General features: G+C 35.3%; 1 protein-coding gene across 1 annotated transcript in view; it reads left to right on the plus strand.

Annotated features, from left to right (window-relative positions):
- Nucleotides 1-17,537, plus strand: part of LOC121408293 (multidrug and toxin extrusion protein 2-like) — an 83,012-nt gene that overhangs the window by 21,758 nt on the left and 43,717 nt on the right. The window contains exons 3-4 of the mRNA XM_041599708.1: nt 976-1,077; nt 4,026-4,094. Of these exons, the coding sequence (XP_041455642.1) occupies nt 976-1,077; nt 4,026-4,094 (171 nt within the window). The remainder of the gene's footprint in view (nt 1-975; nt 1,078-4,025; nt 4,095-17,537) is intronic.

The following is a 17,537-nucleotide window of genomic DNA, read 5'->3' on the forward strand; positions in this document are numbered from 1 at the left end:
TAACACAAAGGTTTGTGATGGATTACAAATATGAAAGAAATGCACAGATTGGTCCCTGGTCAGTACTTTAAACCGAACGCGCGTGTAACATTGATGTTGATTGGTCAATTCATTTAGCGATTGATCGCTAATCTTTGTGTTACGGTGCCCAGGATGTGAAGTTCTGTTATGTGAAATTAACCGAAACTCTAAAAGGTCATCTTTTTTTTTTTTTTCTTTTTTACATCTGATTTTGATGAAATTTTCAGCATTTTGCATGTTAGATTTTTCTCCTTTTTTTCAAATCAATTTTTGTTGGGGTGGACTTGTCCTTTAAGCTTTCAGCTTTAACCGTGTAAAGTTGTTTCGTTCAAATTGGATTAGTATCCTATCGGGATCTGTCCCTCTGTAATTTGAAGAAAAAAATAAAAGAACAAATGCAGAAATCTTTGATTCTTAAAAAAATATCTTAGAAAACATAAACTAACTTTGTCTGATAGGGAAGGAAGCGGTACCTTCCCTGAATATCGAGTAGAATTCCAGGAACAAATATCAGATGGTAAATATATATTGTCAGATTTGAAGTAGACCCTAGAAACATCTGTGTTTATTGGATAACTGAATTGTATTAGCTCTATTTACCCAGGGTAGCAGCTTCTTCTTCTTAATTGACTTAAAGCTTCGTTTCTTCAACATTTTCATCTGACAATTTGTCAGGTCAGGTCCTTAAGAATGATTGGCTGAGAGTCACTGTTACCATGATAACTTTCGAATAAAAGGGTACTTGTCAGATAAAGCGTCTGACAAGTCCTTTCATGATATGCTCCTCAGGAGGCAACAATATCATAATCATGTTGCCATAATCATTTTACATGTACATGAACATGAGCCAGTGCATTCAAGTGAATTGTTACATTTCTTGCAGGTGCTGCTTTGATGATGATTATGGCTATTGTTTTATAAAGTGAATTGTTACATTTCTGTTAATTCTTTCAGGTGTTATACATGCTCCTTGAAGCTATGATGACGATTATGGCTGTTCTATTCAGTGGGCACCTGGGCAAGAATGAACTAGCAGCTGCCTCACTAGCTAACTCGGTCAGTATCTCTTTTTCAAGGGTAAAGTTCATACAGGGTCTTTCACAAAGAAGTCAGTTTACAATGTATTTCTGTCAATACGCTGTCAAAATTGCACCAGTCTTATCACTCCAGATCTAAGGAGACAAAGCTGGAAAGAGGATCGATCGATCGCAAGATATGACCTTTATTTTGATATCTGAGGAATAGTCATTTTATAGCTTTTCAAGTGTTTATGATGTATTACAGAGTGTTAGTTTTGTCATTATTCTATACTAGTTTTATAAGTGTTTATGAGGTATTTTTAGTGGTCGGTATTTGATGGAAGTGAAAATCGAGGTGCAATATATAATTTTCTCAAACAATAGCCATCTTTACAAGCAGTTATAAATCTTTCAATTGCTTATAACGAAGTCTGTGAAAGCACATGTAGGCACCATATTAGATATCTCCTAGATTTCATCAGTTTCCCACCAATTTTGCCAGAATTTCTCAGCTGATAAGATCATACAGTTTCTTAGTTTGATTTCTTCTTGGCCTTGCACTCTTGATACATGTATGACCATTAAACTGCAGGCCACTTATTTGTTAATTTTTGCTGTTTTTTTATTCATTTATTTTTTATATCACACTTATAATTTTGTTAGGATGATTTGTTTTGTAACTTATTAAGGGGTACTTCTGGCAGAAAATAATATGCATTGAAAGTTAAGAAGCGCATGACACTGGCATTAGTCCGACTGTTCCAGACTGGTAAAAATAAATGTTGGGCCAGTAACTTTTCAGAAAAAGCCAGATTTACTGGTCAGAAATGACCAGTGACTAAAAATTTCATCTTACTGATACAAATATTTTCATATCTTTTCTAAAACATGGCTCTGGTGTCTCACTAAAAATGCTCTAAAAAATTGAGAAATGCAAATGGCTCTCATTAATTATGTTGTGTGTGTGTACTGTTTGATTGTGTGTTTTTTTTGGGGGGATAACAATAAGCAATAAAAGACGGCAAGATAAACTCAAACCTTTTTATGATTTTCTCTATTTTTCGAGACCAGTGAATTTTAGGTTCGGACCAATAAAAAATGGTAAAACTGACTATCTACTGGTCCAACATGATCAGGTTGGGTCAGTAGAAAAAAGGGCTAGTATGGAGCCCTGAGACAAACAAACACAGAGCAAATTTCATCAAAATTTGACTAGAAATTACAAAGTTATGATTCTACAATGAGCTAGCTGATGACATCATCCCTACTTATTCTTTCATATTTTGTTATAGGATTTTCGATTCATTCTAGTTTTGTCCTCCAAGAATTAAAAAAAATTGGATTAACAATGATTGCTGCAACTTATTTGTTACAAAGGAGACATATCATGCGCCCATACAATTTTATGAAATGATTATAATTTCATGGATAAGAAAAAGGAAAGTTGGGACATGACATTGTTATTAACCCATCTATGAATTTTCATGATGGCATCCATATATGCCCTGTTTTCACAGAATGTTGCTAAATTTTAAATTCAATTCTTCATTTACTTGTCAAAACAAATTTAAAAAATTGCACACCTGTCAGAATGCAAGAGTCCTGTTGCTTTCTCATAACTACTGTATTTTGATGCTTTCAGACCCTATCATGCACATAAAATTATGAGAACTTGTTCAAGCCTCAAAATTCCTGATAATTGTCTCCCCCCCCCCCCCCCCCTATTCATACTCAACCAAACCATACTTTTTATTGGTAATTTCTCTAATTTAAAGGGGAATCCAACCTTGGTCATAAAATGTTGAGTTGGAAAAGAGAAAAAAAAAAAAAACGGAAGGGTGAAAGTTTGAAAGAAATCAGACAAGCAATAAGAAATTTATGGCTGCTATAAAATTGAGATCACTAGTAAAGATTATGTAAATTTCAAATTGGCAACTGGGTAAGTACATGACAAGTGGCAAGGACAACTTTCCCATTGGCCATGTATTTAATTATAACCCAGAGAGCATATTGTTTTTGTCCTTATGAAAGAAAAATATAATTTGAAGTAAAACTGTTCAAAACATGAAGTTTTAGCCATGTACATGTACATTGGAGTATTGAATGGAAGAGTAGTCCTTGCATTACATCACTACATGACATCACAAATGCGACCAATTTGAAGTTTCCATGGGTGTAGTGATTACAGATTTTTACCATTTAAAAGAAATATATAACTTTCTTTATTGTTTATCCGATACTTGTTCAAACTTTCACATATCAACTTGTCTGAATTTCCTTTTTCCTCAAAAAAAAACTTTTTATTTGGGTTGGATTCCCCTTTAAAGCTCAAGTCCACCCCCCAAAAAATGTTGATTTGAATTACATGTAGTTGAGAAATATAAAGCATTATGCTGAAATTTCTTCAAAATCAGATGTAAAATAAGAAAATTGATATAATAATAGTATATTTATTGTTTGAATTATCCAATATTTCAATTTTTACTGATTTGACAATAGTGACCTGCCAACTTTAATAACAGAATCACAACATGTATTGAAAAACCTTGTAATTTCAGTTTTATTCTTGTTGGAAATTTCCTCTTTTTATTCAAATAAACTTTTTATTGAGTTAGACTTGCTTTTTTACTCTAAAGAGGATATTTTCATTTTTATTGCTTTTTTACAACTTGCATATCAGTGATCAAAGTATTTTATATTATGTGTAAACCGGAGTGTCATTATCATTGCTAAGTTCATATTCTTTCTTAGTACTCAATTTGTTCAGTTTTGAAAGAGCATTTGAAATAATACAATGTTCTGTCTGCACTTTTTAATACACAATCCTAATACTGGTTAACTTGAAAGTGCATACAGCATTTCAGTGCCTTTTTTTTATTTGGTTAAGATTGCTAACAAAGGCATTAATATATTTTATTTCATTCCAGAACTTTTGAGCAGGGAATTTTTATCCATCATTTGTTGCTTTTTATTTATTCTCCGCAGATTACGACTGTTTTCACGCGCTCTGTTGGCTTAGGATTTGCTTCCAGTTGTGATACACTCTTTACTCAAGTAAGATTTTGACAAATAATCTTTTAGATTTTAACCCTCTTTTATTGGAATTATAACAATACATGTATGGCATTATTGGGGAGTTTTTGGAATGCTTCCAAGTGGATGAAATACCATAAAGGTCCTTAGAATCAAATGGAAGAAAGCAGAATTATTCCTTCCAGTAGAAGGTCGTGTTTGCAAGCTTGCTATTTCCGAATAATCCAGATTTTTCCCTGAAATGCATTCACAATAGGGCCATCTGCACCATCCCGAGTTTTCAAATTAGCGCGCTATTTCTGATCCGGCAAATTATCCCGATGTGAAAAATCTTGAGATTGTTTGCAATGGAGACACAATTATCGCGCTAGTTGGTAGGATTAATCTCGAGATTGCAATCCCAAGTCAACTCGGGTTTATTTGCAAAATAGCACGCTATTTTACGAATTATCCCGCTAATTCCTAGGTGCAGACGCACTCGAGATGGACTCGGGGTAATTTATTCATGACGTCAGTCCATAATGAAATTCGCGTTCTACTTCCGCCTTGGTCAAAACATAAACACATCGCGATCGTACCAAACACGTGCGAAAGTCAACTTTATACTCGCGAATAGACATTATCGCAAATAGCGTTCATCAATTCCCCAATCAGAAATGATGGTGTCCCACCAGTGAATGGATTTTGGGAGAGACCAGACCGATGGGGGAGGCGCTTGATATCGATGATGGTCATAGTCAATAACAACACTGACAGCAGTGTCGTCTTATTCCTTCGCAAAATGTAAGCAAATAGCATTTCTTTCCTCCTTTCTCTCTCTCTCTGTCATTGCCTCCTTGTCCGCCATCATATATAACAAAGAATACATCACTTCTTCACTCACTGAGCGCGGCTGAGCTGAGAGGATTGTCGCATAACACCCAAGATCCGAAATTTTGCATGCTCGAAATATCGGGCCTGTTGCCTCGCTCAAGCAGGAATCGCTCTTCTTGCGATGGTGGAGACAGGGTTTCTTGAATCTGGATATTAATCGCTAAGAGGGCCGATTGGTCTAAAATCTCGAGATTGAGCAAACTCAGGATGGTGCAGCACCACCTCAAGCTTTGAATGTTATTTGAATGCCATATAATCATTACTAATAAAAATGTATGCAGATTAAACACAGAATGCTATTTGAATGATTTTGAATATTTTCCCCTGACTATTGCACTTTAAAAGCTTTGAGCATGAGCCAAGAATTCTGGCTGGGATTGCAAATGGACCGGAACTTTTGAAATGCTCTAAGAATGTATTTCCTACATGTACATGTATGTAGGAATAGCCTTGACAGTGTAAAAACTGTGTATTGTGTGTGAACTATTATCAAATTAGCTTTGGACTGAGATTTAGCCAAATTATATCTTTGGGACATTTAGGAATATCAACAAGAACTTTGAAAGGTTGAAAAGTTTTTCACTGAAAGATGATGTAAGCCAGCGCACAACACTGGCACTGGTGTGACGGTCCTAGACTGGTTGAAATTGCTGTTGGGCCAGTAACATTGTAGAATTAGCCAGATCACATGTAGAAATCCCTTTTATGCCTCAATGTTTAATCTCAATTAACTCATTTCCATTGGATGTGTCAATAGGCTTTCATGAATGATTAAAAAGACAAGAAAAGTGTGACAAGATCCTTTGACAATGCCCTTTAATCCATTACACTCATCCAAACTAATAGCCAAAGAAAATATAGATTATGGAAATATGATAATATCTTCCCATTTCCAGTTGAAAGCACTTAAGAGGAACAGTTTTTCATTGAGTACTTTGGTAAACACTTTTGTTCAGATTCTTGCTAGAAATATATAGTTTGTTTCTTATTCTATGCCTGTCATTGGCAGGTTTGCTTATCTTCAAATACGAAATGAGATATGATCATTCCAAGAATAACGGATTTATGTGTCTCAGTTTGTTTGATGACACTGTTTTCTCATTGTTGGGTTTCACTTCAGAGAGAAGGTCAATGACCGACCTCTTGAAACAATAACTTTTTTATAGCATTTGAGTAAGACTAGGCCTTCTTGTGCTTGAGGTCATCTTCCCCCATGTGTCTCTTGAGTGAAATTGCAATACCCACATTTTAATAATTTTCTCTGTCGAATCAAAATTGTATATTTGAAAGTGTTGTGTTATTTTGAAAAAAGAATTCTCAGAAATAGTTTGCTAACATTGTAGATCTTGTACAAGTTCATCCTATTTTCTTGCTGCAGAAGGATACCTTAATAGGGGAATTGACACTCTTAAAGGGGTACTCCTGGCTAAAAATGTTTATACCTAAATTTAAAAAGAAAAGAGTAAAGTTCACAGAGCAAAATGCTGAATCTTTCATCAAAATCTTATAACAAGTAACAAAGTTATTGAATTTTTAAGTTAAGTAATATTTTGTGAAAACAGTGTTGTTGGGCTGATGATTCCTAATTTTCCTTTTCTTAAGTTAATACATGAAATCGTTTTTGTTTCCTTTATATGCGATAGTTGCAGCAATGAATATCTAATGCACTTTCAGTTGTCAATCCATTTTTTTTTTCTTGGAGGAAAAAGATTAATAAACCTAATTTCATATAATGAAATATAAAAGAACAAGTGGGGATATGACATCATCAGTTTGCTCATTGAATATTCATGAAGACATGCCTAGAATGGTTTCACCAGAATAATGCAAATCTTTCAAATGCCATAGCTTTGTTATTTTGTGTCCGATTTGGAAACAAATTTTAAGGGTTTTTTTGTCTGATTTTTCTTTATCTGTTCAAGTCACATTATTTTCAGCCTGGAGTACCCCTTTAATAGCACTGTTAGATTTTCAGCTTGAAGTTGGTAGGAAACTATAAAAAACAAAAGATATAGGCCTAAAGTCTAAACTCTATTTGATATCTGCATTTTAATGAACCCCAAATCTTATTATTATTTCCCTGTGTTAATGCTTGCCCTCAAAATGATTGTCAAAATTTGATTTTCACGATCACACCAGACTCCCTGGTTGTGCTGCCTGTCAATGCAGAAATGTTAGCAGTATGTCGATGATCATAGTGGGATATAAATTTTGTCATGAATTTCACCTACTTTTGGCAAGCTTGATTTCTGGAGTAAACTTGTCCTAGAATCTGACCTCTGAGCCCATGTCACCTGGGGGACATTTCATGAAACAACTTGTCAGATGTGGATCAACCGGGTACAGTACTAGCAACTGTGCTTCTCAGCCAATAAAAATCAACGATAGTTGTCAGATCTGACAACTTCTCTGACAAAACAAATTGGTGAAATGTATAGTGTATGTGAGTTTTATTGGTGTTCCCATCTTGTTATTCCTATAGTTCTTCTTGCGATAGCTAACTTGACCCGTCTCGGTCAATTCGCCAGCTGCCGCAAATTATGCCATAGCGTGCGAATTTCCAGTCCTTGATCTTTTGCGGCATGCGAGCAATGTGATTGATTTGAGAAGGCAGTCCGTTTATAAATATAATTTTGCTGTTTTATGGAAGCAGGGTCTGATTTTAAAGGGTTTATTCCTATATTAATTTGTGTGAAACAAGGAAGCGTACAAATACGGCACTCACTGCAGAGAAACGTATCCTTTTCACGTCGAGTCGTATCGATTCTGATTTAGAATCTACTCGGTCCCATGTCCCACTCTTTCATTTCTGTAGCTCGACCGATCCGGAGAAGGGAGGGAAAAATGTTGTGATGTAAACAGGAACATTTATGGACCAGGTCAGTTCACGAATATAATCCACTTATATGCTTTTCACACTGCATTTCCCTAACCCCACACTATTTGCTTAGCGTAAACCCCGGACCAACACACAGCTCATGAATATTGATGATTTTACCATACAGACCGCGATTAACGTGCAATTTCAACTTCTGTGATTGGCTAATGCTTAGCCCCACTTTTCCTTAGCCCCGGTTTCGTTTCACACTGCATCTCTTGCTCACTGCAATTGTGCTAGCACCACAATAAGCCGGCCCGCCCTGCTTTGTTGCAGGGCCAGATAGTACCGTACTTTTTTGCAGGGCCAGATAGTACCGTACTATTTACTGTGCTAGCCCACTTTCTTAACCCCAGGAGAGTGGTGGGGCTAAGATCCCCCCTTAGCCCCATCAATTTCCCGGGCTTAAGGAAAAAAAGTGCAGTGTGAAAAGCATATTAATTCTTATCAAGGTTGCAACTGGACTCGGGCCACCAATTTTTAGATGTAAGAGGGGTCCTAGTCTCTTTTAACCCAGGCAGTCAAGGGTTGGTGGGAATCAGTGTTCCAGAAAATAAACTACCGGTAGCTAGTTCATCTTTCGTTATTGTTCTTGCAATGCATTGTTGCATTTATTGGCTTCACAACAACAATCAACTTTTATTCTGCCAACAAATTACCATGTTGTTTTATATTCATTCTTATTTGCTCCAGACACTAGACAGGCAGGTGTTTTATATGGTTTCAAGGAGAATCTCCTTGGATAATTAGAACAGAGACAAGCGCTTTCGTACTCATCTGCTGTAGACACTAGACTAGACTCATTGGTTATTCAAGGAGAATCTCCTTGGGATAATTAGAGCAGAGACAAATATGAAGGCCTATAATAATGCTTTTATAGCCATTTAATTTGTGATTGAGAATTCTTCTTGGATCAGAAAAAAGTAGGAATGGGTGAAAACAAAGTTGTTGTAATATCTTTGAAAGAAAATAGTTGGCACCATTCAAAGTTAACGAGAAATTCTGGCAGGGATTTTAACCAAGCTATTAAAAGTTAGTTGATTTTTGTTGTGTAAAAGCAAATTTAGAAAGCTTTAGATGTGAGGTTAAAGAAGGATGTGCATCCTGTATACTAATGAGAGTTCAAGAACAAGTTCTTATAATTCATGTATATGTTGTGATTAAGTGGTGTAAAGGTGCATGTATGCTTTCAAACAGTTTGAAGAAAAGGCAACAAATATTTTTCTATATGCCCACCGGCACCCGTAGGACAGAACGTATTATGGTATCACGCTCAGTTTCCGTCTTGTTTGTCCGTCTGTTAACTTTTCCTTGTAAACACGATAACTTCAGTTTATCTTCTTTATAGTCATGCTGGCAAAATACATGACAACTATAGTTTCCCAGATAAGGCCAGTAGAAAAGCACAAATGTAGAATTGACCAACGTTTTTTTTTCAAAGAGTGAATCTAAACAGACTAAAATATCTTCATGCAGTTTTACGTGCCAATCTTTTCTAAAGAAGAGCAGAAATCTCAGTGAATCATCATTTATAAACTGTACTGAACAAGGCTGTAACTGTCATATCCAATTTGAGTTCAGTTTCTCCAAGATAGAAAATTGCCAGCATTTTTTACCAGGCCACCACCATTGCCATTCAACTTCTTGATTTGGTATGACGCATTATCTAATCATGTCTTTAGAGAAATAGTTAACAGGAGTGAATTCTTCAATCTAATGGGTTTGTCCCTCACCAGACCTGCATTATTGCCATTTAACTTCTTGATTTGGGTATGACGCACAATTATGTTTATTAAGTTTGTAAAAAAAAATGTTCAATCTAATAGGTTTGTCCCTGCCACATTTTAACATGAAAAGTCTTATTTGCGGCTCTGTTCTCATAAACATGAATGACAGTGATAAAAAAAATCATCCTGTCCATGGAATAATTTTTAAGATGGAAGGGGAATATTTTATTTTCAAATCTCACTCATTAGGGGTTTTATTTTTTAAATTAAATTTCCATAATCTGATACTCTTTCTACTTTCAGGGAAAAATACCCCTTCTCTTTGATTTTTTGCTATTGATTCATTGATGTAAAGCATCTGTCCAACTGCCTATCCAACTACCTTCCTTTTAGGTTCAAAGAGACCATGGGTGTGTTCTATGTCAATTTTCAAATTAAAACAGCAACATGAATCATGATTGAAAACTCATTTACAAAATACCGAACACAAACATGATCAGTGGTGCACTGTTCAGAGTCAAAAATATAAAGCTGTTTACATGTTGATCATCTTTAAATTTCCCGCTTTCATTAGCGCAGCTTTATCGCACAGTTTGACCCATCACAGAAAGGTCAATTCTGGCACCTGCCTGTGTGGGCTTCCACTGCGAGAGCAAATTTAAAGGTCAAGTCCACCTCAGAAAAAGGTTGATTTGAATCAATAGAGAAAAATCAGACAAGCACAATGCTGAAAATTTCATCAAAATCGGATGTAAAATAAAAAAGTTATGACATTTCAAAGTTTCACTTATTTTCAACAAAATAGTTATATGAACGAGCCAGTTACATCCAAATGAGAGAGTCGATGACGTCAGTCACTCACTATTTCTTTTGTTTTTTATTGTTTGAATTACACAATATTTCAATTTTTACGAATTTGATGATTAGTAGGACCTCATTGCCTGAAGCACAAAATGTTAAAATAATGGAATTCCATGTGTTCAGGGAGGAATAAAACTTCATTTCACATGACAATGACGAGAAAATAAAAATATTTCATATAATAAAATACAAAAGAAATAGTGAGTGAGTGATGTCATCAACTCTCTCATTTGGATGTAACTGGCTTGTTCATACAACTATTTTGTTGAAAATAAGCAAAACTTTAAAATGCCATAACTTTCTTATTTTACATCCGATTTTGATGAAATTTTCAGTGTTATGCTTGTTGAATTTTTCTCTTTTTATTCAAATCAAGTTTTTGTTGGGGTGGACTTGTCCTTTAAAGACAGTCTCATTTGTGATGCTGAAGCTTGTAAAATCTGAGGTGATCACGATTACAAACGCATCTTTTTCGATGTTTAAATTTTCCTCCAAATCATGATTTGAAAGACCTATACTCTTTCAACTGGGAATGGAGGATATTGAACACACCCTTTCCCTGTTATATCTCTCTGTTTTGTTATCACGTTTTCAATCATGATTCATGTTGCCGTTTAAATTTTGAAGCCGACATTGAACACACCCTATGACACTGTTCTCAACATACTTTCTTGAACTGGTTTCCCTTGACCACTTTCAGGAAACCAGTTTAGAGGATCACTTTGCCAGCATTCTCATAACGATCTCCTAAACTGTTTTTTGGAACGACTTCGCGTAGAGCGGTCTTGTTGCTACAGGACGCTCTCATGTTTTATGTGAAATCTAAATTTGTAATGTAGGCATTTAGTGTGTAGAATAGTGCGCCAAATTTGTGCGAAGATCTCAGTTTCCCAAAGATCGGGTGTGTCCTCATCTGCGAGCAATGTTGAACACAGCTTTTTTGATCTGCAAAAGTCATAGGTTTCAAGCAACGAGCCGAGTCTGATTTGCCCATTTTCTGTGTGTAGACAGAAGGCTGTCGTCATAACTGATCAAGAAAACTACCTTGTCATGATATAACTTTTAGATCCCTTGCTTCTAGACAGGTTCAGGATTGACTTAAAAACATACTTGTAGAAAATGATTTTCACCTGAAGATACGGTGCTTGTGTGCTTAATAGTGGGAAATGTTTTGGAAGGCGAGACAAATGTCAATATTTTCTTATTCTGCACAAACCTGTGTATTGATCCCATTTCCCGATGTGGATCTGTTTTACATACCTAGCTTACAGAGGCAAAGAATGGAATTAATAAAGCATTGCTCTAAACTGTTTTTAGAAGTTTGGTCCAACATGCTCTGATTTTGTCTTCAAAAGTGTGAATGGGTTTGAAATTGTGAACAGGGTTTTAGTTCCCTCTCCCATATCGCCATTACACATGAAATTTTGTCACATGCAGCTACTGTACTTGCTGCTAATGGGATATGTCATCAATGAACGTTTTCATAAATGGTTCCGGAATGTGTCTTTACAATTAGGGACATTATGAGGCGTAGTTGACATTGTGCGTGCAATGCCAATTTGCCAAAGGGAGTACTTGAACCTCTTCAAAGGATGACATAGATTCCAGAAGACGGATGTTGTCGAATACTTCGGTTCTCTGCTGAATGACTTATGTGCAGTGTACCCACTTCATACCCTTGGGTAAAACCAATAAAAGTGAAGAAATAGAAAAGGTAAAAATATTTCAAGGTGACCCATTCATTCTTGAGAGGGGGGGAGGTACTTTGGTTGAAGTTCAAATGGTGGATTTGCCAAGGATGGTGTTATTCCTCTCAAGATCCTTGAATTTCAATTTCACATATTTATGCAGCAGGATAGCAGTTCTGAATGCAAACCATTCATCACGCTTTCACAATATGGGATTAACACACCTGATGATCTGAATGTGTTCATCAATTATTAAAAAACATCTACATGAAGCTTTTCTTGTTATTATTTGTGTCAGGGTATGTGGCACTGGACTTCACACCTACTATGAAGGTAGATGTATAGCATTTTTTGTCAACTGACAAGAAACTATACAATTTTTTTTTAACTATTCAGTTCTGTAGATCAGTAGAATTCTAGCAGGAAAAGGAATGAAGAAATGCCATCATCAGAAAGATAAAGTGTTTGTGATAAATCATGACATCAATTGGTATCATGTCTTAACAAACCTCTGGGCTACATTCTACATTAATATAAGTCAATGATCCCAATACTTGCTCCTTGTATTCCATGCAATGAATGGTTATGCTCTTCAATACAATATTAATCTAATTAACAAATACATTCATGTCAGGTCCCTTCGTTCATCCAACTCTGATTCCCTTGTTATTCCCGAATCTACAAAATCATGGTGGATACAGGATTTTGCTAATGCTGGCCCTGTTCTCTGGAATGATCTTCCTCTGATTATCCAAGAATGCACTTCTGTTGACACATTAAAATTATTGCCTAAAATCATGTCTCTTCAATGTTTCCTACTCTTATACTCTTATGCTTTTCACATTGCATTTCCTTAACCCCATACTATCTTTTCATGGATTCACACTGTCTTTCTTAACCCCATACTATCTGCTTACCCGGGGTTAACGCCTTAACACCGGACTCTCCCATAGCTCATGAATATTGGTGATTTTACCATACAGCCCGTGATTAACCTGCAATTTCGACTTATGTGATTGGCTATTGCTTAGCCTCACTTTTCCTTAGCCCGGTTTCGATTCACACTGCATCTCTTAGCACCGCAATTGTGGTGCTAGCACCGCAATATGCCGGCTAACCCTGCTTTTTTGCAGGGCCAGAGAGTACCGTATTTACCGTGCTAGCCCACTTTGCTAAAACGTAGTGTGAAAACTTTGATAAAACGTAGTTGGCTAAGCTTAACCTCAGGAAATTGGTGGGGCTAAGACCCCCCCCCTTAGCCCCACCAATACAGCCCGTGATTAACCTGTGCTAAGACCCCCCCCCCCCCTTAGCCCCACCAATTTAGGACAAAAAGTGCAGTGTGAAAAGCATATATTACTCAAGTTCTTTATTTCATTGTATCATCTTTTCTTGAGATCATCTCTCAAGAACCTTCTTTTTTGTGCCTTGGGCTCTCTACAGAGTGGATTTGGTGCACTTCAAATTCTATTATTATTATTATCATAGTGAATAAATAGTTATTCAGTATGAAGACATTTATCACAAAGATTTGTTTTTTCTATATGTAGATGAATATTTGATGTGATAAATAACATCCTTTAACTGTCATGGATATTTCTTCACCTTATTGCTTTGAAATGGAAGAAACTTGTTGGTGATTTGGAGAAATACTTGAATGCATCTTTTATCTGGATGTGTTCACATTGTTGATATGACATCCATATACGATAATTTCTATGAAACACTATGAAAGAAATCATTATTGCTGTTCACTGAGAATGATATAGCCCCCTACAATAATATGGTTTACTTGCATGACCTGTGCATTGACCTACATACTCATAGGAATGAGATAATGAGCATTAATCATATTTTTCCTTTTAAAAATTGAATGTCATTTGCAAGAATGGTATAAGCCAGTCATTTCAAATCCTATGTCTCATCAGTATAAAAGATTATGAGTTCTTTGAAGTTAGCGGTCACCACTACAGGTCTTTGGTAGGATAGTAAATAGAAAGAATTCTATTTAAGAACTATTGTGATGTATTTTTCAAAGGAATAGTTGACCACAAGACACCCCCTCATTGAATTAAGGAAATATATGAAAGGGATGTGGGAGCTTTATGTTGGTCTTTGATGTATTAAAAGTATGGTGATCTAAAAAAAAGAAACAGAGATCCTAAATGAGGTTAAATATTGTGGGTTTTCTTGTGTTTTATTATTCAAAGTATATATAGTTAAAGATACAAACACAATTTCAATGTTCTCGTTGTACAGTCACTACAGTGTTGCTTCAAGAAACAAAGGGAATATCTTGATGGGTTAAGATTAAAATTATTTTGGTCTTTCTTTTCATAACCATGATAACTGGACATACAAGACATATAGTAGATATATGAGTATACTACCCTTGGTGTCAACATTCTTGACCCAGATTAGATGAAAGACCCAAGTAAGAGCAAACTTGTCCTTGACATCAAAAAGTTTGTTTCACTATTTTGTGGTCCCCCTCTCCCAATAAATGAAAAGTGACCATTTTCTATGAGATTCTGTTTGATAATGCAAAACTATCATTTTAAACAAATTTGATGAACTGAGAGAGTGAATTTCACCTTGTAAGAGTTTCAACACCAGAAAGCATGAAAACCTTTGGCTGGTCTTTTTATCAACATGTATAACTTCCTATTGGAAGCAATAAGCTTGATTAGTCATGAGTGAAGTGATCTTACTTAAAGTGGACATTGCAAGAAGGTCAAACACCCGATAGAAAATCAACAGACCAATCAAACGAAACAGGTCTCTTTTCTTACAATAGGCAGAGACAGTCTTTTTTAACAAAGAGGATTAGGATAATACAAATGAGGGGTAAAAAATAGTAGTTTTGCTTCTAAACTTATATCAATTGGTCACCTAACTTTTCTTTGTTCTGTTGTGAAGACATCAATAGATATAAACTCAATTCAAATGTCAAGCGTGCTATCTAAAACAAAGATGGAAAGGTCATGAGGGGGCATAATGACCTCTATCCATTATGCATGATTTAATCATCTAAATGAATAGCTTTCTTAAATAAACAATTCTCTTCCAGATCACAGTTGTATGTTTTCTCCTATTTAAGGTTAAGTCCACTCAGGGCCAAGAGAAATGTTGATTTAGATCAAAAGATAAAAATTGAATAAATGTAACACTGAAAATTTCATCAAAAATGGATGTAATATATTAAAGGAGTTATGATATTTTTAATTTCAGCTAATTTTTCACAAAACAGATATTTGCACAACTCAGTGATATGCAACTGAGAGAGTTGATGATGTCTCTCACTCACCATTTCCTTTGGGTTGTTTTAATATTTTTTTAATTAGGCAAATATTTCAATTTTTTCTGATTTGACAATGATGACCAACTTGTCTGAACCACAGTATGATGAATAATAGAAATTCCACTGTTTGGGGAGGAATAAAATTTGATTGAAATGACTATTTATAGGAGAAAATCAGAATATTTCATATTTTATGTAATGATATACAAAATAAATAGTGAGTGGGTGATGTCATCAGTCCCCCATTTGCATACTATCCAGAATGTGCATATAATTGTATAGTGAAATTAAGCGAAATTTTCAAATTTCATAGCTTTCTTAACTCTTTGTGAAGAACCCCTCTGTGCTGAATTTTTTTCAGTGAGGGAAACAATGCATTGTTTGCTTTAGTGTAAAGTGCGAAGTTTGCGCGGCGCGGAGTGTGCATCGATGGGAAGTACGTGTTGAAAGTGTTAATTTACATCCGATTTTGATGAAATTTTCAGTGTTATGCATGTTTGAATTTTCTCTTTTTAATTTTATTCAAATCAACTTCTTGTTGGGGTGCTCTTGTCCTTATACCTTTTCCCTCAGAGCGGTTATCAAACTGTGGATAGCATGATCATTCGATGTCATTTAAAAAAACAAACATTTTGAGTAAAAACTTGAAAATTGTGATATGTTCATCCTTGTTTGTATTGGGGCAATTGGAGGAGTTCTTCCTACTTCACATGATATGCCCATTGGTATCTGTTTAATATTGTTTTGTCTGAAATTTGTTAAAAAACTTTTACCCATCTACTTTTGTATTATTTCCTTTTCTCTCCATATAGGCTATATTCCCATTTACTTCTAATCTTCTGTTAGTGATATGCAGTGTAATATGTCTATCCAAATTCATTCCATTTCCAGCATATCAATACAATTAATATGAAACATAAAGAGATAATAGAATAGAATTTCAAAATGTCATATATCTTATTTAGATTGTATTTGGAAGGGAAGTTTGAATTTTCTCTACACTGTATCTATATCTTAACAACAAAAATGACAGGCACTAGGCCAATAGCCTCAAGATGTATCATTGTACAGCCTAGTAACTTTTCATAGTTTAGAACGTAGTATTACTTGTAAATATAATAAAAGATTTTTTTACCCTATTATTTTATGGGATATAATTTTACAAATATAAAAATTAATTAATGTTCCTGTTGGTAATATACCACACTACATCTGTCATTTCAAAGTGACCTTGTCTACCATAAAATGTCTGTACACAGATCTGAAAGATGTTGAATTTCTGCTCTAAATCATAAAGGATTGTTTGAAGATCTACATTTATAAATCATTGTCTGTGACCTCAATATCAGATCAATGAACTCTATTCAGGTGCTTTCATACCCATTCAATCTCCACAATACATATTGATTTTTTTTTTCAGGCCTAAAAATAGCCTGTCTATAGTTTTGGTTAATTTCCCCAAATGTCACTATTCCAATCCATTTGCAGATTATATGAATGTCTACACCCTAAAACTGTTAAAAATGCTAAAAATGATTTAGGATTTGTATAGCTCACGTATCCACCTTGCTACTGCTAGGTTGGATGCTCTCCATTACCCGACTAAGGTAGTCCATCAATGCTCACAACTTTTTGAGGAATTAATTCCTGTCTTTAGCCATTTACCTCACCTGGGTTGAGTGCAGCACAGTGTGGGTAAATTTCTTGCTACAGTGCTACAGGAAAACACGCCATCGTCATTGCTTGGAATCGAACCCACGTCCTTCAGAATAAAAGACAAGTGTCTGTAACCACTAGACCACAACGCCCCCACACATAATGTGGAGGATGTGGAATGAAACGTGTTTTACAATATAATTACAGGATATTTTTTGTGATTTTAACTAGAAAATAGACTGGGACAGAAAACTTCATGATATGATCCTTTTCTGTAGCTTCTTAATACAAAATCCATTAATTTTTGATAAATACTCAAATCCCCATAAGGGGGAGTGAACTGTGGGTGGTCTCTCATTGACTGTGTGTTATAAATAGGCATACATAGTCTTAAAATATATGTTTTCAGGTATCTACTATACTACAGAGAATGAATTGACCTATGATTGTACTTGTATAGAGAAACAAAAATGTTTTGAG

The sequence above is a fragment of the Lytechinus variegatus genome, chromosome 2, assembly GCF_018143015.1.
Source record: "Lytechinus variegatus isolate NC3 chromosome 2, Lvar_3.0, whole genome shotgun sequence".
NCBI lineage: Eukaryota > Metazoa > Echinodermata > Echinoidea > Temnopleuroida > Toxopneustidae > Lytechinus > Lytechinus variegatus.